The sequence below is a fragment of the Podarcis cretensis genome (genome assembly GCF_951804945.1).
Source record: "Podarcis cretensis genome assembly, chromosome: 3".
Classification (NCBI taxonomy): Eukaryota; Metazoa; Chordata; class Lepidosauria; order Squamata; family Lacertidae; genus Podarcis; species Podarcis cretensis.
Genome location: NC_137172.1, coordinates 9,031,388 through 9,057,564, shown reverse-complemented (window position 1 = coordinate 9,057,564; position 26,177 = coordinate 9,031,388). Strand labels below are relative to the sequence as shown.

At 45.9% G+C, this 26,177-nt stretch overlaps 1 protein-coding gene across 3 annotated transcripts in view; it reads left to right on the top strand.

The window, feature by feature from the left end:
* Positions 1-284: 284 nt before the first annotated feature.
* Positions 285-26,177, top strand: part of PAPOLG (poly(A) polymerase gamma) — a 44,810-nt gene continuing 18,917 nt past the window's right edge. For 2 of the 3 annotated variants that reach the window (XM_079968645.1, XM_079968646.1), the window contains exons 1-10: positions 859-1,058; positions 5,521-5,676; positions 8,511-8,577; positions 12,591-12,672; positions 12,762-12,871; positions 13,775-13,828; positions 16,655-16,766; positions 17,612-17,701; positions 22,244-22,382; positions 25,765-25,837. In XM_079968645.1, the coding sequence (XP_079824771.1) occupies positions 1,042-1,058; positions 5,521-5,676; positions 8,511-8,577; positions 12,591-12,672; positions 12,762-12,871; positions 13,775-13,828; positions 16,655-16,766; positions 17,612-17,701; positions 22,244-22,382; positions 25,765-25,837 (900 nt within the window). In that variant the 5' untranslated portion in view covers positions 859-1,041. Of the gene's footprint in view, positions 626-858; positions 1,059-5,520; positions 5,677-8,510; positions 8,578-12,590; positions 12,673-12,761; positions 12,872-13,774; positions 13,829-16,654; positions 16,767-17,611; positions 17,702-22,243; positions 22,383-25,764; positions 25,838-26,177 lie in introns of those variants that run through there. The other variant, XM_079968647.1, reaches the window with a different exon arrangement.

Genomic DNA, 26,177 nt, shown 5'->3' with positions numbered 1-26,177 from the left:
CATTTTTTTTAAGATTGTAAACCTGAGGCTTTCTTCTCTTCTTTTTTTCGTGATCTGTAAGCTGCTCTGGGAGCCTTTTTTTTTTTTAGTGTGGGGTTTGAAAAACAGGAAAGAGGAGTTTTAAATAAATACAAATGAAGCAAATCTGGCACAGGGTTTTTCTTGTATAAGCTGGAAGCCAGTTGGTCGCACAGCACCATTTCTAAGCCCCAACTAAAACATTTATTTGTAATTTGCCTTATTTCTATCATGGCACACCAACCTTCCAACAATCTTTAAACAGCCATATTTAAACAGCAGCAAAACAGAGGAAGGTACCAAGGATTTAAGATGGTGATGTTAATAGTAAACGGACTGTAGGAACAGGGGCGATATTTCTGAGGGCTGGAACACATTTTCAAGCGTCCAATTTCTGTTTTCAACACCTGCTCTGCTAATTTAAAAAAAAAACTTTTCTCTTGCAATGATAAGCAACAGCAGCGCCAAAAAAAACCCCACACACGTGTCACCACAACACTTTTCCTAATGGCCCAGCCTAAAAAATCAATCGTTTCCCGGCTCTTCTTTGCTTAACAAAAGCGACAAAAACGGACTCCGTTTTCCATGGTGGCGTGAGGAGAATGTGGTTAGTTTCACACGCAGCGATTTTGTTACTTTAACCTTATTTTATTGTTACCGGTATATATATTTCTATTGTACCCTCACGCAGCGCTTCGTGAGGGGAGAAGACGAGAGAGAGAGAGAGAAAAAGGCGGGAAAAGCCGTTATAGACTCTCCCGCCGCCGCGCAAAGGCTCGTGGGAAAACACACCCGCTTCCCGCGCTCCGGCCCGGGTCGCGAGAGCGGGGGCGGGGGGGGGGGAACAGCTTTGGCGAAGAAGCGAGGTGGTTGTCATGCCACGTAGCGGCGGCAGGGGGCGCGGCAGCGGCGGCTGCGCTCCTTATATAAGAGGGCGGAGGGAGTGGGCGTGGTTTGGCTGCAGGTGGCTGCGTCGCGCGCTGGAAGCAGGAGGTGCGCCCGGAGCTCGCGCTGGCGGTGGCTATGAAGGAGACTTGCGGGTAAGGGGTGGGCGTGGCCCTGCTGCTGCTGCTGCTGCTGCTGCTACAGCTGCATTATTCATTCAATTCATTCATTGTCCAGGAACCAGCAGCTTCTCTAGGCTTCTCGCTCTCCTCGCCCAGTTTGTTGTTTATTATTATTATTATTATTATTATTATTTACCTGTTTGAAACTTGGCGTCCTTGGGGGAATTTGCCTTTTACTGCACCCGTTTTTCAGCTCTCTCTGGGCAGATGCCGCTTCCAGAGAGAAAGAAGAGGAGCGGTAATTAGTTAATTGCAGCCAAACAGCCTCAACTGCGCTTAGAAAAGGCTGGAAGCACGTTTTGCTGCTGCTCCTGGTTCCGATGGTAGTTCCGTGCTTTTGTGTTTTTGTTTTGTAAGCCGCCCTGTGACCCTGAGATGAAGGGCGGCGTGGATATTTAATAAATCGTAACAATAAAGAATACTGTGGCGTGTGCTTTTGCATGCCAGTATTGGTATTGCCAGATGCAAAGTTGGCAAGAGGGTTTTGTGGGTGGGGTTTTTTGTTGTTGTTGTTAATTATTACTACTATTATATATTAATTTGCACCCCGCCCTTTTCCCTGACTGGGCTCAAGGCGGCTTACAGGTAAAAACAAGAACCCCATCTCCACTGTTTCTCCCAGGTGGTTCTTCAGGGCAGACAAGATGAAGTATAACAACTCCACAAAGCACATAGTTAAAACGCCTGAATTTCACAATGTTGTGTTTGTTGACCACCAGGCTAAAAGGGGTTAAGACAAATTCATGCCTCTGACTACCATTTACTGGGAATTGCAGGTGAGGAGAGCTTGCTGGGTTTGACCAAAGGCCCATCTATTCCATCTTCCTATTATTATTATTATTATTAATTTTTATTTATACCAAGCCTGGGCTCAGAGCGGCTTACAAGCAATAATAAAAACAACTTGAATGATTACAACTTAAAAACAAAATTAAAATACAACATATTCTCATAGTGGGAAGCCTGTTATGTATTGAAGTTCTCACCCTGGGCCAGCAGGGGGATACCGTAGATAGTTCAGGTCCACATATGCAAATAAGGGATCAAAAGTGACCTTCAGTGATTGGATAGTTACAAAAAATGGTTACTGTTGCGTTCTAGTGGAACTCTATATAAGCAGGCTGACTGAGCCCTTCAGTTCAGTTCTGTTCTGGCCTGTGAATAAACAAGAGCTGTTTGAAGAATCGCTGTGCCGTCTGATATGTTCACCCACAACTTAACAAAGCCTATAACCCGAACATGAGCATAGCAGCAAGTCAGCTTTCCTAAGGTTTCCAGCAACTGGTATTCAAAGGCATACTGCCTCCCACAATGGTGGTGTTTTAAAATGGTACCCAAATGAGAAAGAGATTCTCACCCAGTCTGCTCCCGGATGTGCATATTTTGTATAGAGGGCCCTTCGGAAAGGTGTGCCCCAAGCTGTTCACAGAAGTGAAAAAGACAACCCCCATATTATCATGCCATGTATTGCAAAATTTAAAAATTGCTCTTTCGGTGCTACACTCCTGGTCAACAGTTAGATGCCCTGGAGTGGAGAACCACTTTGACAATAGGATTTGTGGGGAAGAGGGGAGTTTTGCTAAGGTCCTGACTCGCACCTCTACAAATGCTCCATCCGTTAAAAGTATTTTACTTGGCCACTGAAGGACCAGGCAGGATGGGCGTAGCCAGGATTTATTCAGGGGGGCGGGGGAGGCAATATGTTGGAGGGGTAGAACCAGGTTATCTGTGACACGGTTGGTATGTTAAGTATTTTTATTTATTTGATTTGGGAGGCATCTGCACCCCCAGGCTACGCCCATGCTAGGCAGTATCTATTGCTCAGAGTATTGGGTTTTGCCCCAAAGATCTGGTAAAAGCTGCACTCTATGTGGGGCTACCTTTGAAGGTGACCCGGAAACTACAACTAATCCAGAATTTGGCAGCTAGACTGGTGACTGGGAGCGGCCGCCGAGACCACATAACACTGGTCTTCAAAGACCTACATTGGCTCCCAGTACGTTTCCGAGCACAATTTGAAGTGTTGGACTAACCTTTAAAGCCCTAAACGGCCTTGGCCCTATATACCCAGACACTGAGGTCCAACACCAAGCGCCTTCTGGCGGTTCCCTCACTGTGAGAAGCCAAGTTACAGGGAACCAGGCAGAGGGCCTTCTCGCTAGTGGCACCCGCCCTGTGGAACACCCTCCCACCAGATGTCAAAGAGAACAAAAACTACCAGACTTTTAGAAGACATCTGAGGGTAGCCCTCTTTAGGGAAGCTTTTAATGTTTGATGCATTACTGTATTTTAATATTTTGTTGGAAGGTGCCCAGAGTGGCTGGGGAAGCCCACCCAGATGGGCGGGGTATAAATAATAAATTATTATTATTATTATTATTGTTGTTGTTGTTGTTGTTGTTGTTATTTATTATCAGTTACATGGTAGTAACAGAGGTTTATTAATAATCTGCCATGAGGAACTTGAACTTCACCTCACCCTTTTTTTTACCCTGCCACCAAATAATGTCTTAAATGTTGCATACATACTACATTTCCAAATAATAATAATTTTATTATTTATATCTTGCCCATCTGGTTGGGTTGCCCCAGATGGGGCAATCATAACTTGTACAGTGGTACCTCTGGTTACGTACTTAATTCGTTCTGGAGGTCGGTACTTAACCTGAAGCACCACTTTAGCTAATGGGGCCTCCCGCCGCCACCACACGATTTCTGTTCTCATCCTGAAGTAAAGTTCTTAACCTGAGGTACTATTTCTGGGTTAGTGGAGTCTGTAACCTGAAGCGTATGTAACCCAAGGTACCACTGTATTAGTTTTAAATTGCCAATATCAATATAATATTATGGTGTACTAATAAAATGGAGAAACTTCTTCATGCTTTCCTACCTATCCCAATAAAATGTGCCTTTCAAAAGGGGGTCGGAAGAGCTCAGAAAAGGAAAAGGAGTTTGGTTATGCCAGGATTGGTCTGTGGTTCCATCTTTTTAAAATAAAAAGTAAGGTACACGTTGGTTTTATCAGGGTTAACTTTAGTTGGAAGCCTAACTTAGAAAGTGCTTTACCTCAAAGCAAATGCTGTGGTACTGTTAGTTTATTTGCTTTAAAATATTTTTAAAATGTCCTTCATCGCAAAAGCAATCCCAGGACAAGGGTGTACAAAAACAGGAATAACCATTTATAAAACAGGAGCAGATAAAAACCATGGTAAAAGCAATAGCTGCGGCAGCAATACCACCACAGCACAAATCCTTGTGTATCAGGGATGAGGAACCTGTGGCTCCCTCTATCTGGTGTAGGACTACAAATTCCATCATCCCTGACGGTTGCCCATGCCTGTGGGGGCTGATGGGAGTTGTAGTTCAACAACATCTGATCACCAGTGCCCTATTGCTGATATACACAGTCCATTAGAGAGTGGCTTTGGAGAAAAGGCAGTGAGATGGATTACCCAAGCATGTTGGCAGTCCATGAAATCGGAAAGCAATATTGATAGAGCCTTCAAGATAGTACTGTTGTTTTTCTGCAAGTGTGGCTCTGGATAATGAATGCATGTTGGTAGATTTGGGGCTGATACAGTGGTACCTTGGAAGTTGAACGGAATCTGTTCCGGAAGCCTGTTCGACTTACAAAACGTTTGGGAACTACAGCGCGGCTTCCGATTGGCTGCAGGAAACATTGAATGTTCAGGTTCCAAAGAACGTTCGCAAACCAGAACACTCACTTCTGGATTGGTGGGGTTTGGGAACCAAAACGTTCGACTCGCAAGGAGTTCAGGATCCAAGGTACGACTGTATTTAGAATAAAGCTCCTTTTTATGTTAAACTGCCTACTTCTAATACAGGCACCCCCAAACTTGGCCCTCCAGATTTTTTTGGGACTACAATTCCCATCATCCCTGACCACTGGTCCTGTTAGCTAGGGATGATGGGAGTTTTAGTCCCAAAACATCTGGAGGGCCACGTTTGGGGTGCCTGTTCTAATAGAAGTACACTTGCTGTGGTTGGTTATGGATCTGTTCTATGCCAAATCTTGTTTTGTTACATTCTGAACTTCTCTGCAGTCTTGTAACATCGATAGTAAAAGAAATAAAGAAATGAAACTTTAGCTAATGGTTTATATGGGTGAAATGGTATTTAGTACCATTTCCTTGCTGTAAGAAACTGTGCTACTTCCTTTTAAATCACATGATGTGTCAGGGAATTGTAGACTTCCTAGAAGCCTGCATTGATACTTCTAGAAAGTTTTGACATTTACTAAAATAGAAAAGTGCATCATAAGTTCATTTTTCTATGTGCAACATCACACTCACCGACGTTAATCATTTCTACTAAATACCTGCAGTTTAGTGCATGCAGTTTTTAAAAGTGTGTGTGTTTCTGTGTGAGATAACTTCTCTCCTTTATCATGTTTAATGTGACTTTTCCTGTATAGAAATTATTTGGAGAATCAGCCACAAAGGCACTACGGGGTCACTGCTCCAATTAGCTTGGCTCCTCCGAGGGAAATAGATTACATCCACACACAGAAGCTGATTGAAGCCATGAAGCCTTTTGGTGTATTTGAAGATGAGGAAGAGCTTGGTCGCAGGTAAGAGTAAACAGGCGCAGTGTAACAGCTAAAGCAGTAAACTTTTTACATACAGTGACAAATATATAATATGGTATCCAGGTTGTATGGGTTGTTAGGGGGAGGGGACGCGGGTGGCGCTGTGGGTTAAACCACAGAGCCTAGGACTTGCCGATCAGAAGGTCGGCAGTTCGAATCCCCGCGACGGGGTGAGCTCCCATTGCTCGGTCCCAGCTCCTGCCAACCTAGCAGTTCGTAAGCACGTCAAAGTGCAAGTAGATAAATAGGTACCACTCTGGTGGGAAGGTAAACAGTGTTTCCGTGAGCTGCTCTGGTTCACCAGAAGTGGCTTAGTCATGCTGGCCACATGACCCAGAAGCTGTACGCCGGCTCCCTCGGCCAATAAAGCGAGATGAGCGCCGAACCCCATAGTCACAACTGGACCTAATGGTCAGGGGTCCCTTTACTAACCTCTGGTGGGTCATGCTCCTTCTGGGATAGTTTGTTCACCTTTGGTCCACACCCTGCACTCGGCTCTCGCCTGTGGCTTCTAGAAGCTGTCAACATGCAACGGCAGCCACACACCAGGAACACCTTCGACTGGCCAGCTAAACCAGATGAGGGTAGCCGATGGGTCTCAAACCCTTGGAGTTAGGGACCTCCCTTGCATGCCAAGACAGGTTCCAGCAGATTGAGCAGTCAAGACCAATAGTGGGTCAAGAAACCCACTTTTCAGCATGGACTGTAGAGGAAAGTGGGGAGGCAGATGGGGCTTGTCAACCTGGGAAGGTCACCCATTGAGGAGAAGGAAAATCGATCCTAAAACTCTGCTGCATTGCGGGACATCTTCAGGAGAAGAAAGGGCTAAGGAGCAAACCCTACACAGAGTGGAGTCCCTAAGGCAGTGCCTTGTACGCCTCCTTCCAGCAACTCCTGCAGCCAGGCTGGGGCCAAACGTCTTGCTCTGCTTTCCTTTGGACCAGGGCCTTCTCAGTGGTGGCTCCGACCTGGTGGAATGCTCTGTCCCATGAGACTAGGGCCCTTCAGCATTTAACCTCCGTCTGCCGGGCCTGTAAGACAGAGCTATTCCGCCTCACCTTTAATTTGAATGCAGCCTGATCTTTTATTTCCCTTCTCTTCCCTCCCCCTCCCCTTTTATGAAGATTACCCGCTCTGAGACCCCACAGCGAATTCTCCCCTGGCCTCCTCGCTGGCCCAAGTAGGACTAATTCAGCCAGCTAGCCCTGGAAATTATCTAATGCTTATTAGATGAATTTCCCCCAAATTGATTTCTGAATTTTGAATTTTATTGTTATTCATGTTTTTATACTGTATTTTATGCTGCTTTTACAATTAAGTGTTTTAAATTGTTGTTGTAATAATAATAATAATAATAATAATAATAATAATAATAATAATTTTATTTATATCCTGCCCTCCCCAGCCGAAGCCAGACTCAGGGCGGCTAACAACAATAAAATAAGGCAACATTTTAAAATCATTTCATTAAAAAATTACTTCAAATCAAATTGATGGCAACCATTGGGCTAGAGTTCTGTGAAGACTGGCAAAGGAGGGAGTCAGGCTGTGCCCTGGCCAAAGGCTTGGTGGAACAGCTCTGTCTTGCAGGCCCTGCGGAAAGATGTCAAGTCCCGGAGGGCCCTAATCTCTTGTGGCAGAGCGTTCCACCAGATTGGAGCCACAGCCGAAAAGGCCCTGGCTCTGGTTGAGGCCAGCCTAACCTCCCTGCGGCCCGGGACCTCCAAGATGTTTTTGTTTGAAGATCGTAAGTTCCTCTGTGGGACATACCAGGAGAGGCGGTCCCATAGGTACGAGGGTCCTAGGCCGTATAGGGCTTTAAAGGTTAAAACCAGCACCTTAAACCTGATCCTGCCCTGAGCCTGGTTTTCTGAACCGGGAAGGGCGGGGTATAAATAAAAAATTATTATTATTATCAGCAAGGCCGGGGGGGGGGGCTTGTTGTCTGGGCAGCCCAGGATCTCCACACACTACCCAGGCTCTGAGGCCTGGGGAAGTCATTTTGGTGCTGCTAGTGCAGTGGTTTGACCCCTGGAGGCGCACTCCATTGTCTCTTGAGAGATGCCTACTATATGATATCCACACACACACCCCCCCCCCAATAAGAGTGCGAGACAGTACATTAACACACAAATGATTCTTATCAATACATACAAATTATCCACATATCCAGCATGTCTTGGGGACAACACAAAAGTTGTTTTCCCCATCGCAGACAGTTCCCAGAGAATAATAATAATAATAATTTATTATTTGTACCCCACCCATCTGGCTGGGTTTCCCCAGCCACTCAGGGCGTCTTCCACAAAGACCAAAAATACACTAATATGAAGCATATAGTTTAGGTTGTGCTGTTCAGGATAACCATATCTGCAAAGATGCTTTGGAAAGTTTGCCTTTAAGATTAGTTTCCTTCGTATAGTGAACAAAGGACCATCATATTGCATAATATTTGTTCAAATTACTAAGCTTATAGTAATTACCGGAAGGCTATCCGCGTTAATCCGCTGCAGCAAAAAACAGTGAAGAGTGACCAAATTATTGCGTTGTAGCTTTTGTCAATCTCGGCCCACTTCAACAGATGCCTGAACTGACAGGTGTCGTAGGTGGGATGAGGAAAGGAATGAATGCAGGAAGAAGGAGGCAGTGACTGCTACCTGAAAGCAAAATAGTTACTGTGTCCCATTAACAGGGCAGTAACAGTGTTGTTGTTGTTGTTTTTGACCCATTAACATTAACATTGAAGCTACCACAATTTCTACTACTACTTTTAAATCTTCCCTTTTTAACATCTCTCCCCCCCCCCCCCATTGCAGGATAGTTGTTCTCAGCAAGCTAAATAATTTGGTCAAAGAGTGGATTGTGGAGGTTGCGGAGAAGAAGGTAAGAAATTTGTCAAAGACATAATTTTTATATTGGCCTACTCCTTCTTGCCTTTTGTAGCTGGGATTCTGTAGTTCTTGCTGTAAGATTCTGGCTCTGCAAAGGGGGAGCTATTAACAGCTGCCATGATGCACACATCCCCAAGGATACAGCAAGTTGTGGGTGAGCCCCCCCCCCAACCTCTCCCCTTCTTCCCCCACACCTGCCCCACCAAGCCCTGGGTAGTACAGTGGTACCTCGGGTTAAGTACTTAATTCGTTCTAGAGGTCCATTCTTAACCTAAAACTGTTCTTAACCTGCTACCACACGATTTCTGTTCTCATCCTGAAGCAAAGTTCTTAACCCGAGGTACTATTTCTGGGTTAGCGGAGTCTGTAACCTGAAGCGTATGTAACCCGAGGTACCACTGTAGTCCACTAAATTCTTGCACTACTGCATTGGGATTTCGCCCCCCCCCCCTCCTGTGTGCACCCAACACCCTAGGTTTTTCCGTAGAAGGGGTTTCCTGTCTCTCTCTTTTTTGGGGGGTGTGGGGGAAAACAAAAGTCAGAGTGTATTTGTCCTTTCTGCTGATGTGCTTGAAGCAGTTCATGCCTTAAGATGTTTTAATAGACCTGCTTCAAATGGACCAAAGGACAGGGAGAAAGGAGGAAACAGGCAGATTGAAAGTACAGTGGTATCTCTAGCTACGAACTTAATTCGTTCCAGAGGTCCATTCTTAACCTGAAACTGGTTTGGGTTTTTTTTTTACAATTTAATTTATTCAACATAATTATTACAAAATATTGCAAATACATACAAACATATATATTTCAGATAAGCACACATATATAAAAAAGAAAAAAGGAAGAAAAGAAGAAAGAAAAAGAAAAAATAAAGAGAAGAAGAAAAGTTGGAAGAATTTCTTCCAAATTTATTCTACAAATATCTCACTAATACAATTTCATTGATGGACTTCTATCGCTTACACTGCACTTCCTATATACATTTTAAGCAAGATTGTATCTGTTATTCTGTATTTTTCTCATACAATCTCACAAAAATATTCTAATCAGTAAGTTTTCTAAATCTTTCATAAATCTATTCTAAACACAACCAATACCTTACATTTAATCTTTGTCTACATAAACTGTACTGAACTAGAGGCGTGCTTTCGCTAATGGGGCCTCTTGTTGCCGCTGCGCCGCCAGCACACGATTTCCGTTCTCATCCTGGGGCAAAGTTCTCAACTCGAGGTAGCTCTTCCAGGTTAGCGGAGTTTCTAACCTGAAGCGTTTGTAACCTGAGGCGTTTGTAACTTGAGGTACCACTGTACCATGGCCATTGTGTAGGAAAATTCTGGGATAGGAGGCTCCAGAGGTCAATTGGTCCTAGCCAGGCTGATGGGCAAAAGAGGGTGAAGCAAGTGTGTTGCTGCTTGCTCAGGCAAATCAGTCTCTTAAGCTTAAACCAAGAAATAGTATTCTCTATGAAACTGAATATCAGTATACGTATCAAGGCTTCAAAATTAGACCACTGAAGAAGCCTGGAAAACTACCTTGGGAGTGTGCTACCTGCAAGCCCCAGTAAAAGTGCCCCATGGGGGGCGAATAGCAGCTTCTTGATTACTTGGACTGCCAGGGCGAAACAGGTGCAAAACTCTGGCACCCTGTCGTCTACAACTTCATTAACATCCATCTACAACTTCACTAGCATCTCTCGGTATGGTGAACAACGAACTTTTGTTGGTACAGTGGTGCCTCGCAAGACGAAAAGAATCCGTTCCGCGAGTCTCTTCGTCTTGCGGTTTTTTCGTCTTGCGAAGCAAGCCCATTAGCGGCTTAGCAGATTAGCGCTATTAGCGGCTTAGGGGCTTAGCGGATCAGCTGATAAGCGGCTTAGCGGATCAGCTGATAAGCGGCTTAGCGGATCAGCTATTAAGCGGCTTAGCGGATCAGCTGTTAAGCGGCTTAGCGGATCAGCTGATAAGCAGCTTAGCGGATCAGCTGTTTAGCGGCTTAGCGGATCAGCTGATAAGCGGCTTAGCGGCTTAGAAAAGGGGGGGGGGAGGGGGGAAAAACGCAGGAACTCGCAAGACATTTTCGTCTTGCGAAGCAAGCCCATAGGAAATTCGTTTTGTGAATCACCTCCAAAACGGAAAACCCTTTCGTCTAGCGGGTTTTCCGTCTTGCGAGGCATTCGTCTTGCGGGGCACCACTGTATCTTCATGAACTTACCTAAAAAGATAAAGAAAACAAAAGACTAAGTTAAGCATTTGAAAAATCTATTGAAATCAGACATTATAAGTTCGTCTTAGACTGGGTCGTTAGCAAGTTTCTGTGGCTTTGCACAAGGTTTTGTATTTTTCTCAGGAGATTGATAAAGAAGGTGTAATTATTTTGGTAATTATTGTCTGTATATTAGTCGCCAGCATGTTGCATGAGTCGTACTACTTGTATCAGCAGCACAGATTGCATTTTTCTAGCAGCTTGCTCAGGCACAGCAAGGTCTGGAAACGATGCCTTATGAGGAACGGCTAAGGGAGCTGGGCATGTTTAGCCTGGAGAAGAGGAGGTTAAGGGGTGATATGATAGCCATGTTCAAATATATAAAAGGATGTCACATAGAGGAGGGAGAAAGGTTGTTTTCTGCTGCTCCAGAGAAGCGGACACGGAGCAATGGTTCCAAACTACAAGAAAGAAGATTCCACCTAAACATTAGGAAGAACTTCCTGACAGTAAGAGCTGTTTGACAGTGGAATTTGCTGCCAAGGAGTGTGGTGGAGTCGCCTTCTTTGGAGGTCTTTAAGCAGAGGCTTGACAACCATATGTCAGGAGTGCTCTGATGGTGTTTCCTGCTTGGCAGGGGGTTGGACTCGATGGCCCTTGTGGTCTCTTCCAACTCTATGATTCTATAAGGTTTCGTGGCCACTGATGGTCCTTGGATGGGGAGAGAGCACTAATACTGTCTCTTCCTCTCTCCGTCCCCTTGCCCCTGGTTCGCCCACTGACTCTAGCAGTGAAGTTACTGCTCTCACAGCACAGAGGCTTGGGTGCTGTGCACTGTCCATGCAGGTGTGAGAATTTTGTTGTGCCTTTCTGTGTGCAACAAGCAAGCACACTTGATGTGGCAGCAGTCTTCTCGGGGGGAACCAAGCAGGGGCGTAGGAAGGGGGGGCGGGGGCGACCTGCCCCGGGTGCCATCATGAAGGGTGGTGACAAATTATCAAGGAACAATTATGCGGGTGGCGCTGTGGGTTAAATCACAGAGCCTAGGACTTGCCGATCAGAAGGTCGGCGGTTCGAATCCCCGCGACGGGGTGAGCTCCCATTCCTCGGTCCCTGCTCCTGCCAATCTAGCAGTTCGAAAGCACGTCAGAGTGCAAGTAGATAAATAGGTACCGCTCTGGCAGGAAGGTAAACGGCGTTTCCGTGTGCTGCTCTGGTTCGCCAGAAGCGGCTTAGTCATGCTGTTACATGACTCGGAAGCTGCACGCCGGCTCCCTCGGCCAATAAAGCGAGATGATCGCCGCAACCCCAGAGTCAGTCATGACTGGACCTAATGGTCAGGAGTCCCTTTACCTTTACATAGGGTGGTTCATAAAAAACTTTTTTTAAAAAATGCCTGCTCCAAAGGTCTTATCTTACTACACTAGGGATTATATAGCTATATCTGAAATTTCATGCATATCCGTTAATATCTTGACCCTCCTCCACAAAAATAACTGTTTACTTAGCTGTTTTCATATGTCGTGAAGGCTGAAATTTCAATTCAGTGGAGCCAAAACAATCCATCCTGTAGGTTTAAGTATCTGTTCACAGTCGCCTCCTTGTTATCAGAGCCCATAATCCACATTCCTTTGTAAGAAAATATGAAATAACGTAAAACTATTTTTGCAGGCAAAAAAAAAAATCAATGCGGGGAGGGGGTTTTGACAAGAAATTTTCCTCACGGGGTACCACCTGACCTTCCTACGCCTCTGGAACCCAGTAGCTTAGATTTTCAAGGTGTAAATGTTTCCAACTTTCCTGCAGAACCTCCCATCTTCAGTCTCATCACGTTGTGGTGGCAAGATTTTTACGTTTGGTTCCTATCGGCTTGGAGTCCACACAAAAGGTATGATTCGCATAAGACGCCTCAATCTGGGAAGTAGTTTGCCTTAAGCTACTGAAAGCTGCTAATTTGAGGGCCTTTTCTTCTTGCAGGTGCTGATATAGATGCTCTCTGTGTTGCCCCTAGACATGTGGAAAGGTCCGATTTCTTCCAGTTGTTCTTTGAGAAGCTAAAGCTCAAAGATGGCATCAGGAACTTAAGAGTAAGTAAGTCTCTTGTCTTGCTTGGACGAGCCGGTGTGTGTAATATTTACTCGTGTGCATGCTGACTTCATTGAAAAGCATTGTAGTCTTTTTAGACTTTACCAATTGGTGGGGTCTGCGTTGCTCCCGGATGGAAGGAAGGAAGTCAAATGACACCAAGGTTTGGTTCAGAGAAAGAGTTTATTCTGCTCTCTGGATAGCAGAAGGCACTTGCGTGGTCAGTTCACAGCAAGTCCGCAGAAAGAGAAATTTCACACAGTATATATATCCTCCAGGAACCTTCTCCCCCCCCCCTTTCCCAGGAATCCAGCCTTGTATGTTCATACACGTAAGTTGACATCCACGAACATACACAGATGTTCCTGTACGTAAGTTGACATCCTGTATTGTTATCTTGGGGTTAAGAGGGTCACCCAGCTATAGGAGTTTCCCTTGACGCCATCTCTATCTCCGGCCGTGGGGACTGACAGACTCTGTCTTGCAGAGTCTGTGCGTCAGTGTGTCAGGATATTTACATCCTACAGGATAAGATAAGCCCCAGCTCTGCCGTCCCGTCTCCACTTCGGAACTGACAAGGCCATTCATTAAGCGTCACGTACTGATAAAGGAGAGTGCTTTGTTTATACAGCTGGGTTCTTGTTATACATTGGCTCGAGTGCTCAAGTTAATGGATTTTAGCTAATGGAGAAGGGCCCGTTTTTAGACTGACTGCACAGTCAGGTTTTAGATGTGGGAAACCCATTCCTTCAGCGTTGTGCTTGACATGATTATTGGGTGGTATGAGGCCGCCTTGTAGGGAATTGGAACATTGGTCCACCTCTATGTCATACTGTTAATGCATCTCATTCCAAATGTGGTCACTTAGATTACGTAAAAGCTCTCTTAATCTCTCCTCCCTACAGGCAGTAGAAGATGCATATGTACCAGTCATCAAGTTTGAATTTGATGGTATTGAGGTAAATAATAATAATCATTGCTTCCTCTTTCCTTCATAGAAATGAGTATTTATGGTGGTTTGGGGGGCAAAATTAGATGATCCATGAACCTATGTGATTGCATTTCATGAGTGCTTTAGTTGGTTAAATGGATTGCAACTGATGGGAGGATAGATGGCAAGTTACCGTATTTTTCGCTCTATAGGATGCACTTTTCCCCCTCCAAAAATTAAGGGGAAATGTTTGTGCATCCTGTGGAGCAAATGCAGGCTCCTTGGCTTCAGCGAAAGCAACACAAAGCCTCCAAAGCGCAGAGGGAGCGCTCCCTCCGCGCTCCGGAGGCTACGCGTTGCTTTCGCTGAAGCCTGGAGAGCGAGAGGGGTCGGTGCGCACCAACCCCTCTTGCTCTCCAGGCTTCAGGGATAGCCGCCTGAAGCCTTTGGAGCGCAGCAGGAACTCACGCTGCACTCCAAAGGCTTCGGGTTCCTTTTGCTGAAGCCGGGAGAGCAAGACTCTCCTGGCTTCAGCAGAGAAGGAGAGTTGCGCAGTACCCCTTCAGTGAAGCGGGAGGAGAAATGGAAGGGGCTCCGTTTCTCCTGCTGCTTCGCTGAAGGGGCACTGAGCAGAGAGGGGGAGATTTTTTTTTCTTCTCCCCCTGTAAAACAAGGTGCGTCCTATGGTCGGGTGCGTCCTATAGAGTGAAAAATACAGTAACTAATTTAATGTATATGGGACACTGACTTACACTGGTCCAACGAGGACTAAGCATGCTCAGTGCAAGCATGAGGCTGACTTTAGAAGGTTGGGGGCGGGGAATCTGGAGGATGGGGGTTTGGAATGTAAAGACTTGGAGATGGAACAAAGCACTTTAATCATTAAATTATACCTAATACAAAAGACTGATCATTAAAAACGGAATGGAGAGATTAAATATGGGAGTGTGCAGCTATGGCTAAATTAATTGATTTCATTTTAAAGTTATCTAGAATAAGGGCAGAGACAGTGGTAAAAAAGGCAAAAATATATTGATTGCAGTAAAAAAAAAATATGAGGCTTTCCCCCAAATAGAAACCTTGGATTTACAGTGCATTGATGGCTAAATGTTACTGATGATGTAACAGTCACTAAAACCCTCGCTTTGGGGTCAGTATAGAAAGCTGGAAACCAATTTATACATTTATCTCCAAAATTATGGAATTTCATTAACTGAAATAGAGAAGGCCACTGCACATTGTCGAAGGCCTTCTCCACATCAAGAAACAAAAGTATTAATCCATGTTTATTATTTACCGCATAATTCATAATATCTATAATTTTACAAACACTGTCTCATTTTCATTGCCCATTTTCATTGCCTTGTCTGATCTGGACTGTTAGTTTTGCATATAATGCTGTTCAGACTTTATGTCAATATTCCAATAAAAATTTTATAATCTGTGTTTAATAAGGATATTGGGCGATATGCAGTCACTGATGATCGGTCCTTGCCTTCCTTTAGAATCACCACTATATTGGCTTCTTTCCAGGTCCCCAGGATATATTTTCCTACCATTTCATTCATTGTCTTTTTCAATGGATTTAAAAGTATCAGAACTTTTTTTATAAAACATCCATGTCAGCCCATCTGGGACAGGAGCCTTGTTTTCTTTCAACCCTTCCAATATTTCTTAATCTGTCTTAATTATTGCCCACCTTCCATTAGATAGACTTGTTAATTTTGTTTTAGGTAAGAATTGTTCTACTTTATCTCCGTATGGCATTTTCATTTTATACAGGTTTGAATAGTAGCAAATTCTCCCACTGTTTCCTTATCAGATATCGTCCAACTTGAAAGGGCAAGTCTTGTAGCCTGGCAGAGCTGTTACCAAGCAAACAAATTCTGAAAAAGACTATGAATTGAAAGTGGAGACGATAGAAGCACCTTTCCCTGCTTATCTGTTTGCTTTATAACACGAAAAACCTTAATAAAAACTATTTTTTTAAGTGCCTTTCACCAGCCTTACCACAGGAATCTGTGTGCTGGTAACCTCACAGTCGTCTTCTTCTTTGGCGATCCCTCGTAGCTGAGTAAGATTGTCTTCCATAGACACGGTTTTAACAATGAGTCCGTAAGTGACTGTGGAGGCCAATTCTGGATCCACACATCCTTCCACAGTGGGGGCATTGGTTTCCAGGCGGGAGTTGATCACGGTGTGGATTTGCCTTCCTCCTAGCACGTTTCTCCCTTGCGTCCTGAGTTTGAGGGTCTTCAAAGCCCATGACACCTTTGGTAAAGGCTGTTCTCCAGTTGGAGGGCTTGCAGGCCAGTGTTTCCCAGTTGTCAGTGTTTATACTACATTTTTTTTAGATTTGCCTTGAAACAGTCTTTAAACCTCTTTTGTTGACCACCAGCATTACGCTGGCTATGGTGCTCCATGTGGAACAATTCAGTTGTTAATCTGTCAGTTTATTAGGACTACGTAACACTCACCCTGGGGGAATTGCATTGGTTTCCAATTCAACACTCTGGTGCCAAATCTTAAGATGCTTGTATGCTGTTTACCTATAAAGCCCTAAACAACCTGTGGCCTAAACACTTCAAGGAGTGCCTCACCAGGAAGGTCCCTTTTGATTGTTCTGCAGTTAAATTTGATCCCTTGTGGCAACCTGCTTTATTGTGTCTGCCTTGTCAACAGAGGGCGGCCTAAAAACATTACTGAATGAATAAAATAAAAAAAAATACTTGGAGCAGTGTCTGTAGAATATGCTTGAAGGCATTTCTACTGCTCTAGCAGTTCTTGATGTTTGGTGGCAAGCTGTTAAAGAGGTCACTTGCTGAGAGGCTACTTTCATTTCTTGCCTTCTTAGATCGATCTTGTATTTGCGAGGCTGGCTGTGCCAATCTTGTCTGATAACCTGGATCTTCGGGACAACTCGCATCTGGGAAGCCTGGATATAAGGTGTATTCGGAGCTTAAATGGTAATGTGTACCTTTCCAGTTTTTCTTAACGGTGGCTGCTAAACACAGCTACGCAAGTAACTGGGTATTAAATGGCTGTGATCTGCCCTACTTGATAGGGGATTTTTGTCTATGAGTAGCAGATTCATGTGACACACTATATTTTTTGTTCTGCCATTTCCTCCAAGAAGTTCAGGGAAGGATGCACAGGCTGTGGTGTAGAGCCAGTGTGGTGTAGTGGTTAAGAGTGGTAGACTTGTAATCTGGTAAACCTGGTTCGCTTCCCCGCTCCTCCACATGCAGCTGCTGGGTGACCTTGGGCCAGTCACACTTCTCTGAAGTCTCTCAGCCTCACTCACCTCAGAGTGTTTGTTGTGGGGGAGGAAGGGAAAGGAGAATGTTAGCCGCTTTGAGACTCCTTAAAGGGAGTGAAAGGCAGGATATCAAATCCAAACTCTTCTTCTCTTCTTCTTCTTCTTCTTCTTCTTCTTCTTCTTCTGTCTCACTGCCCAGTAGGTATGGAATAGACAGACTTTCTCAGTGACACAGTGAAGCTTAATAGCTGTGATGCTTTGAACCTGCGAATGGTTGCAATTCCAAAAGCGGCCTGTCACGCAGCAGCGTATGTTTTAATGCCCCCGGCAGGCAGATGTAGCTGTGCGGTTCTTTGAATCCTGTCCGTAGCAGGGGCCTGATAAGTCTAGTATTTCCACTTAGCTTTATCAGTTCAAGCCATGTTGTGTGGGAGGACTGAACAGGTAAAATTAGAAGCCTATTCTGCACCGTGTATGTTCAGTCTTACTGCCTCTCAGTAGCCCTGGTGCCTTTGCCCGATTTAACGCAAATGGCTTAACGTTTGCCGGCAGGTTGCAGAGTCACTGATGAAATACTTCATTTAGTACCAGACAAGGAAAACTTCAGGCTGACGCTCAGAGCAATTAAACTGTGGGCAAAACGTAAGTACTTAATACATCAAATTTTGTGGTACCAGCCCCTAAGCTTAATAGTCCTTGAAATGGCTCTTTAGGCTAAGCCAAGAGAGCTTGTCGCCTCTGCACGTTGCCTTCAAAATCTGCATAATGGCGATTACGTCTCAAATCCTGAGGACGAGCTTGAATGCTGGTCTAATGGTGGCAGAGAAACACCTGAAAATGTTCTAGCTGCTCCTGATGAATACTTAAAACCAGTTTGGAATCTAGTGGCCAGGGAAGGAATCTTGCTTCCTTCCTTCCCCCCTCATTCAAAGTCATATCAGAGCCTCAAGAATTGCAGGTGTTCAGGGGCTGTCACCTAAAAGCTGGGGCCTCCTAACTAAGCACCAAGGCAGGGGCCAGGTGTTTTTTCTACAACATGGCTTCTAGGTAACCTTTCTAGCTCCTAAATCTGGCCTAGGAATCTTGATTCCATGAAACTCTGTCTTCAGGTCTCCAGCTAACTTGGGAGATTTCCAAATTATAAAAGGATCAGGCGGATTTGCGGAGGATGCACCTGTGTCACGGGTGAGAAACTCACCTTCCACCTGTTGTTGAAGTCCCCATAATCCCCAGACCACATGGCCAATGGTCAAAAATCATGGGCGTTGTAGTTCAAGGACATCTGGAGGATCACTGGTTTCCCCACCCCTGGTCTGTAAGAATGGTTTATTGGCAATGGTATAGAGTCATAGGATTGTAGAGTTGGAAGGGGACCCCAAGGGTCATCTAGTCCAACCCGCTACAATGCAGGAAACTCAACTAAATTATCCATGACAGATGACCATCCAATCTCTGCTTAAAAACCTCCATGGAGGGAGAGCCCACCACCTTCCAAAAGTTCCTCCTTAGTTGGAATCTCCTTTCTTGTAACTTGAACCCATTGTTTTGGGTCCTAGCCTCCAGAGCAGGTGAAAACAAGTTTGTTCCATGGGACAGTCCTTTAGATGAAACCGCTGTGGACTGAGGCAGTGAAGTCCTAGGAATATCAGATACTGTGACGCACCAGGGAGAAGCCAGTTGCAAGCTTCATAAACACTCGGCGGCACCTGGCTGGGCCGCTTTAAGACATGGGATGCTGAACTTGATGGCCCTTGGTCTGATCCATTTAGATCTGCCTTATACAGTGGTGCCTCGCAAGACGAAAATAATCCGTTCCGCGAGTCTCTTCGTCTAGCGGTTTTTTCGTCTTGTGAAGCATCCCTATTAGCAGGTTAGCGGATTAGCGCTATTAGCGGGGCTTAGCAGCTCTTAGCGGCTTAGAAAAAGGGGGGGGAGGGAAAAGACTTGCAAGACGTTTTTGTCTTGCGAAGCAAGCCCGTAGGGAAATTTGTCTTGCGAAGTGCCTCGAAAAACGGAAAACCCTTTCGTCTAGCGGGTTTTTCGTCTTGCGAGGCATTCGTCCTGCGGGGCACCACTGTATGCCCATTTAGCAAATGGTGCATACAGGGCCAGATTTAGGTTTGATGAGGCCCTAAGCTACTGAAGGTAATGGGTCCCTTTATATGTCCAGCTGTCCTTTGTCAACAACAAATTGTCACTGTTTTTTGTGTTGAACATATGCCATATGATAATTTATGGACCTAATAGGTATCTAAAGCCATTTGCACATGCAGAATGTAGGCACCCTATATATAGAAATAGGGACGCAGGTGGCGCTGTGGGTTAAAGCCTCAGCGCCTAGGACTTGCCGATCGAAAGGTCGGCGGTTCGAATCCCTGCGGCGGGGTGCGCTCCCACTGCTCGGTCCCAGCGCCTGCCAACCTAGCAGTTCGAAAGCACCTCCGGGTGCAAGTAGATAAATAGGGACCGCTTACCAGCGGGAAGGTAAACGGCGTTTCCGTGTGCGGCTCTGGCTCGCCAGAGCAGCGATGTCACGCTGGCCACGTGACCCGGAAGTGTCTCCGGACAGCGCTGGCCCCTGGCCTCTTAAGTGAGATGGGCGCACAACCCCAGAGTCTGTCAAGACTGGCCCGTACGGGCAGGGGTACCTTTACCTTTTATATATAGAAATGAGCACACCAGTGATATTTTAGGGAGCGGGCTAGCAGACAGGATCCATGACTTTCACCATAGGAGCCTACACAACACAAAACACTGTTGCTGTATGTAGGTTTTATTTTATTTGTTTATTATCTTATATTTTGGAAATGTACATCCAAGTTTTTTCCCCTTTAAATGTTTTGGGGGGGCCCAAAGAGAGTTTAGCTTATACGTAAATCCGGCACTGGGTGCATAGAGGGAGAGGGTTCGCTGCAAGAGTACAAGCTCTTGTGCTATCCTTCAATTTGGTGAAGTCACAGCAATTGCTGGAGGGAGCGAGGCTGACCACCATCTCGCATCAATATCAAGCAAGTAACTTGTAAGTGAAGCTATATGTACCATTGTAGGCCTTTAGAAAAGAAAAAGAAGGTTCACAAGTGGAAGAGAGGCCCAGCCAGTAGGTGGGTTTGACAGCCCACAATGTGCATCTGTTGTAAGTGCATTCTTAGAAAGAGCTGAAGCTTGGATCCTCTTGAGGTCACCAGCTGCCTATCACCAGGTGACAAATGCACTCTTTTCAGCTGTCTTAATGATTATTATTATTATTTATACCCCACCCATCTGGCTGGGTTTCCCCAGCAACTCTGTGCGGCTTCCAAGAAAAGATTAAAAATACATTAAAACATCAGTCATTAAAAACTTCCCTAAACAGGGCTGCCTTCAGATGTCTTCTAAACGTCAGATAGTTGCTTATTGCCTTGACATCTGATGGGAGAGCGTTCCACAGGGCAGGCGCCACCACCGAGAAGGCCCTCTGCCTGGTTCCCTGTAACCTCACTTCTCACAGCGAGGGAACCGCCAGAAGGCCCTCGGAGCTGAACCTCAGTGTCCAGGCTGGACGATGGGGGTGGCGACGTTCCTTCAGGTATACTGGGCCAAGGCCATTTAGGACTTTCAGGGTCAGCACCGACACTTTGAATTGTGCTCGGAAACGTACTGGGAGCCAATGTAGGTCTTAAAAGCCCAAACAACATGAAAATTGGGTAGAGTGCAACATTATGATCAGAGTTCACAGAAATTACCGCATAGTCAGTAGAACATGGCTTTGGTACAGTTGTACCGTAAAATCCCCTATTGTAAAATGCATGTTGTTTTCAGCAAGTTCTTTGCATGCATTTAACTCCTTTAAGTTGCACACTCCTCTTATTGTTGTTATTATTATTATTATTATTATTATTATTATTATGTGTCAGATCAGCAGTGTGGTTTGCCTCTGACTTGCATGCAGCTGTTATCGTGTACATCATTAGACCATTGCTGAGCAGGTTGCTGAGACCTCTGAGTATAGGGTGGTATATAAATTCAGTAAATAATAATAATAATAATAAGCAGAAGGGATTAAGTAGAGGTAAAGGTAAAGCAGCCCTGACCGTTAGGTCCAGTCATGGATGACTCTGGGGTCGTGGAGCTCATCTCACTCTACAGGCCGAGGAGCCAGCGTTTGTCCACAGACAGTGTTTCCGGGTCATGTGGCCAGCATGACTAAGCCGCTTCTGGCGAAACCAGAGCAGCGCACAGAAACGTCGTTTACCTTCCTGCCGGAGTGGTACCTATTTATCTACTTGCACTTTGACGTGCTTTCGAACTGCTAGGTTGGCAGAAGCAGGGACCGAGCAACGGGAGCTCACCCCGTCTCGGAGATTCGAACCGCCGACCTTTTGATCGGCAAGCCCAAGCGCCACAGTGGTTTAACCCACAGCACCACCAGCGTCCCATAACTTAGATGTAGCACACTCAAATTTTGATGGAAGGGCAATAGGCACCACAAGGGGGAGCTGTTTCGAAAGCAAAGCATGCATTTGAATCCAAATCGGAACTAAAATTAAATACGAATTGCTCTGATTGCTTTTTCTAAGGCTCCCAGCCCCCCTTTTTTGAGGGGGTGTGTCTTTTTTTCTACCTTGGCAGGAGCAGTCAATAGCTAAGCCCCGCCTTCCTGAGTGCTGTCTTCACAGTGAGAATTGGGCTTTCCATCCCCCGTAATTGGTTAAGGCAAAACAAGATTATATAGTTGCTCTGCTGCCTATTTAAGCACTAGTTTTGCCCTCTGCTAACCTGAAACTGGGGACGCAGGTGGCGCTGTGGGTTAAAGCCTCAGCGCCTAGGGCTTGCCGATCGAAAGGTCGGCGGTTCGAATCCCTGCGGCGGGGTGCGCTCCCGCTGCTCGGTCCCAGCGCCTGCCAACCTAGCAGTTCGAAAGCACCTCCGGGTGCAAGTAGATAAATAGGGACCGCTTACCAGCGGGAAGGTAAACGGCGTTTCCGTGTGCGGCTCTGGCTCGCCAGAGCAGCGATGTCACGCTGGCCACGTGACCCGGAAGTGTCTCCGGACAGCGCTGGCCCCTGGCCTCTTAAGTGAGATGGGCGCACAACCCCAGAGTCTGTCAAGACTGGCCCGTACGGGCAGGGGTACCTTTACCTTTACCTAACCTGAAACTATCTGAAACGCTCAGGAAATCTGAAGTGACAAATGTCTGCCTTTTAGGGCGTGGGATTTATTCAAATATGCTGGGATTTCTTGGTGGTGTTTCTTGGGCCATGCTGGTGGCGAGGACGTGTCAGCTGTATCCCAATGCCTTGGCCTCGACGCTGGTTCATAAATTCTTCCTGGTTTTCTCCAGGTGGTAAGTATCTGGCCAGCTGTCACAATTCACAGATCGTACATGAACTAGATTATAACTAGGAAGAACACAGATCAGATCTGGGGCTGGCAGGATGTTGCCACTCAGTTACCACTGGCAAGTAAAGTACAGTGGTACCTCGGGTTAAGTACTTAATTCCTTCCGGAGGCCTGTTCTCAACCTGAAACTGTTCTTAACTTGAAGCACCGCTTTAGCTAATGGGGCCTCCTGCTGCTGCCGCGCCGCCGGAGTACGATTTCTGTTCTCACCCTGAAGCAAAGTTCTTAACCTGAAGCACTATTTCTGGGTTAGCAGAGTCTGTAACCTGAAGCATATGTAACTTGAGGTACCACTGTAACCATGAAATTGTGCGTTTCGGAATGGGATGCCCTTGGAATCCGCCCCATTTGCCTTCAGTAAATGCACCTTTCTGCTGCCATCAAAATGTTTTCCTGGCCAGGAACGCCCCCTGAGTGTCTCCCCTGCTGTTTTGTTTAGAAGTGTGCTTTCAGATTCCGAGTTGTTGATATTGTGCATTGTCTTGTATGTCTTCAGGCACGCAAACAGCATAAATAAAGTGTACTCCTCAGAGTGCTTTGTGAATGCCTCCCTAAAATTAACTCCCATTTGGCCTTTCCCTTACCCTAGTGCAGTGATGGCCAAACCTGGCCCTCCAGCTGTTTTGGGACTACAACTCCCATCACCCCTAGCTATCAGGACCAGTGGTCAGGGATGATGGGAATTGTAGTCCCAAAACAGTTGGAGGGCCACGTTTGGCCATCACTGCCCCAGTAGGACAAGGGTGGCTTTTTATTGCCACAAAATTTATCTGTTGCTTCCTATATAAAGTGTCTTGAAGTAAAACAATGGTCACTTGCAATAGGATAAATTTTAAAAACCCTCACTTGATAAGAGCAAGAAATAGTTTTAAACGTCATCGGCCCCGTATTGTGGAATACTCTGCCAATAAAGATTTAGCAGGCACATTTTGCTTTTAACTTTTAAACACCTGCTAGAAAGTTTCCTATTGCAGGCGATTAAAACTACATATTTCCACAATGGTTAATTGATGTCTGTTTTCAACTTTTAAATGATTTTAATGTATGATTTTCTGGTTTTTGTTAATATTTAATATTACCCCTTCATTAATATTTTATAAATGAAATGGTGGTCTGTACATATTTTTTATAAATAAGACTATTCCTATGCCGCCGTAGTAAAAGACTTTAACACTGCAGCAGGCTGCCTGAGAAAACAAGAATATGTTCACCTGGTTGCCTAAATGGCGACAGATAAAAGAGAGTGCTTCTTCTCGCAACATATACTGTATTTTTCGCCCTATAGGGCGCACCAGCCCATAGGGCGCACTTAGTTTTTTGGGGGGGAATAAAGAAAAAAAAAATTCTTTCCCCCCCCCCAGCCCCCAGAACAGGCTGCTATCCACAAGCCTTGGGAGCCCAGTGGGAACTCCCGCCAGGCTCCCAAGGCTTGCAGATAGCTTCCTGAAGCCTGGAGAGCGAGAGGGTTCGGTGCGCACCGACCCCTCTCTCTCTCCAGGCTTCAGCGAAAGCCTGCATTCGCCCCATAGGACGCACACACATTTCCCCTTCATGTTTGGAGTGGAAAAAGTATGTCCTATAGGGCGAAAAATACGGTACAGTGGTGCCTCGCAAGACGAAAAGAATCCGTTCCGCGAGTCTCTTTGTCTTGCGGTTTTTTCGTCTTGCGAAGCAAGCCGATTAGCGGCTTAGCGCTATTAGCGGCTTAGCGGATCAGCTGATAAGCGGCTTAGCGGATCAGCTGATAAGTGGCTTAGCGGATCAGCTGTTTAGCGGCTTAGCGGAACAGCTGATAAGCAGCTTAGCGGCTTAGAAAAAGGGGGGGAAAGGGGAAAAAAACCCGCAGGAACTCGCAAGACATTTTCGTCTTGCGAAGCAAGCCCATAGGAAATTCATTTTGCGAAGCACCTCCAAAACGGAAAACCCTTTCGTCTAGCGGGTTTTCCGTCTTGCGAGGCATTTGTCTTGCGGGGCACCACTGTAGTTAAAACTATGGAATTTGCTCCCAGGGGAGGTCTTGATAGCCACCAACATGGCTTGCTTTAAAAGTGGATTTGAGAAATTCACAGAGGACAAGGCTATCACTGGGTACCACTTGCCGTGATAGCTATTTTCCATCTCCACTGACTGAGGAATCCTGCTTCTGAAAACCAGTTGCTGGGAATTGCAGGTGGGACAGAGCACTACTGCAGTCCTGTTCCGCTTGCGGGATTCCCACAAGCATCTGGTTGGCTACTGTGAGACGAGGGTGCTAGACTGGATGAGCCATTGGCCTGATTCAGCAGGCTTGTCTTACGATAATGATAGCACCAGGCACACCCACCCTTCAGAGAGCGTTTCCCAACCAGGGAGCCACCACTGAATAGGCCCTTTGTGTTGCTGCCCTTTGTACCTCCCTTGGAAGGAACACGCAGCAGTGGCCTGAGGAGCAATTGGGAGCAAGTCTTATGGTTGTACAGTCATACCTCATGTTACGTTTGCTTCAGGTTGCGTGTTTTCAGGTTGTGTCCCACGGCGATCCGGAAGTACCAGAAAGGGTTACTTCCGGGTTTCACCACTTGTGCAGACGTGGAAAATGACGTCATGCACAAAAGCAGCAAATCGCAACCCGCACATGCACAGACACGGGTTGCATTCTTTTCAGGTTGCGAACGGGCCTCTGGAATGGATCCCGTTCGCAGCCAGAGCTCAACACGAACCATTTTGTCTTCCCTGCCCTCCACCCCACCCACCCCCAGCCAACTTTACAGGGAAATGTGAATGCTTGAATGAAAAGGTGCTCACAGTTCTTTAGACTTCATTCGAACAGTATGACCCTTGGCCTAATTGGTGTTCCCATGTTGTGGAATAATGCCACCCTTACAAATGTATTTGCACTTTATACTTAAGATTTTCTGCATGTAATAAACAGACAGACAAATTGTGCCCCACCCATCTGACTGGGTTGCCTCAGCCACCTCTGGGCAGCTTCCAACGAATACAAAAGCGCAGTACAATGGTACCTCGGGTTAAGAACTTAATTCGTTCTGGAGGTCCGTTCTTAACCTGAAACTGTTCTTAACCTGAAGCACCACTTTAGCTAATGGGGCCTCCTGCTGCTGCTGCTGCTGCGCCGCTGCTGCATGATTTCTGTTCTCACCGGAAGCAAATTTCTTAACCCAGGGTACTATTTCTGGTTTAGCGGAGTCTGTAACCTGAAGCGTCTGTAACCCGAGGTACCACTGTACAGGCATTTCCTGCGTATGTCTTCACCGATATGGATAACTGACATGCAGCTTTCTAGACTGCAGTATGCACTTGGTTTCGCTCACCTGCTCTCTTTTCAGGGAATGGCCCAATCCAGTCTTGTTGAAAGAGCCCGAAGAGAGCAACCTCAACTTGCCGGCCTGGGACCCCAGGGTTCGTAGAGCACATTGCCTTGAAAACCATCCTGTATCCCCCGGCGTCAGTTGTAGCAGTCTTGTCAGAGTGTTGCCGCTCTTTTAGTCAGGTGGGAGGGGCGGAGAACTGAATCATACCGAGCCCTCTTGATTCTCCAGGACACCAGCAGCAGCTTTGACAAGCCTGCCACCTGACAAAGGTGTCCTTACTGAGAGGCATTGCCTTCTATGGGACAACAGAAATCTCTCCTTTGGTAATCCTCACAGAACTCTAGCCCAATGGTTGCCATTAATTTGATTTTGAATTGATTTTAGAATGAATTGATTTTAGAATGCTGTATTTACTGTTGTTAGCTGCT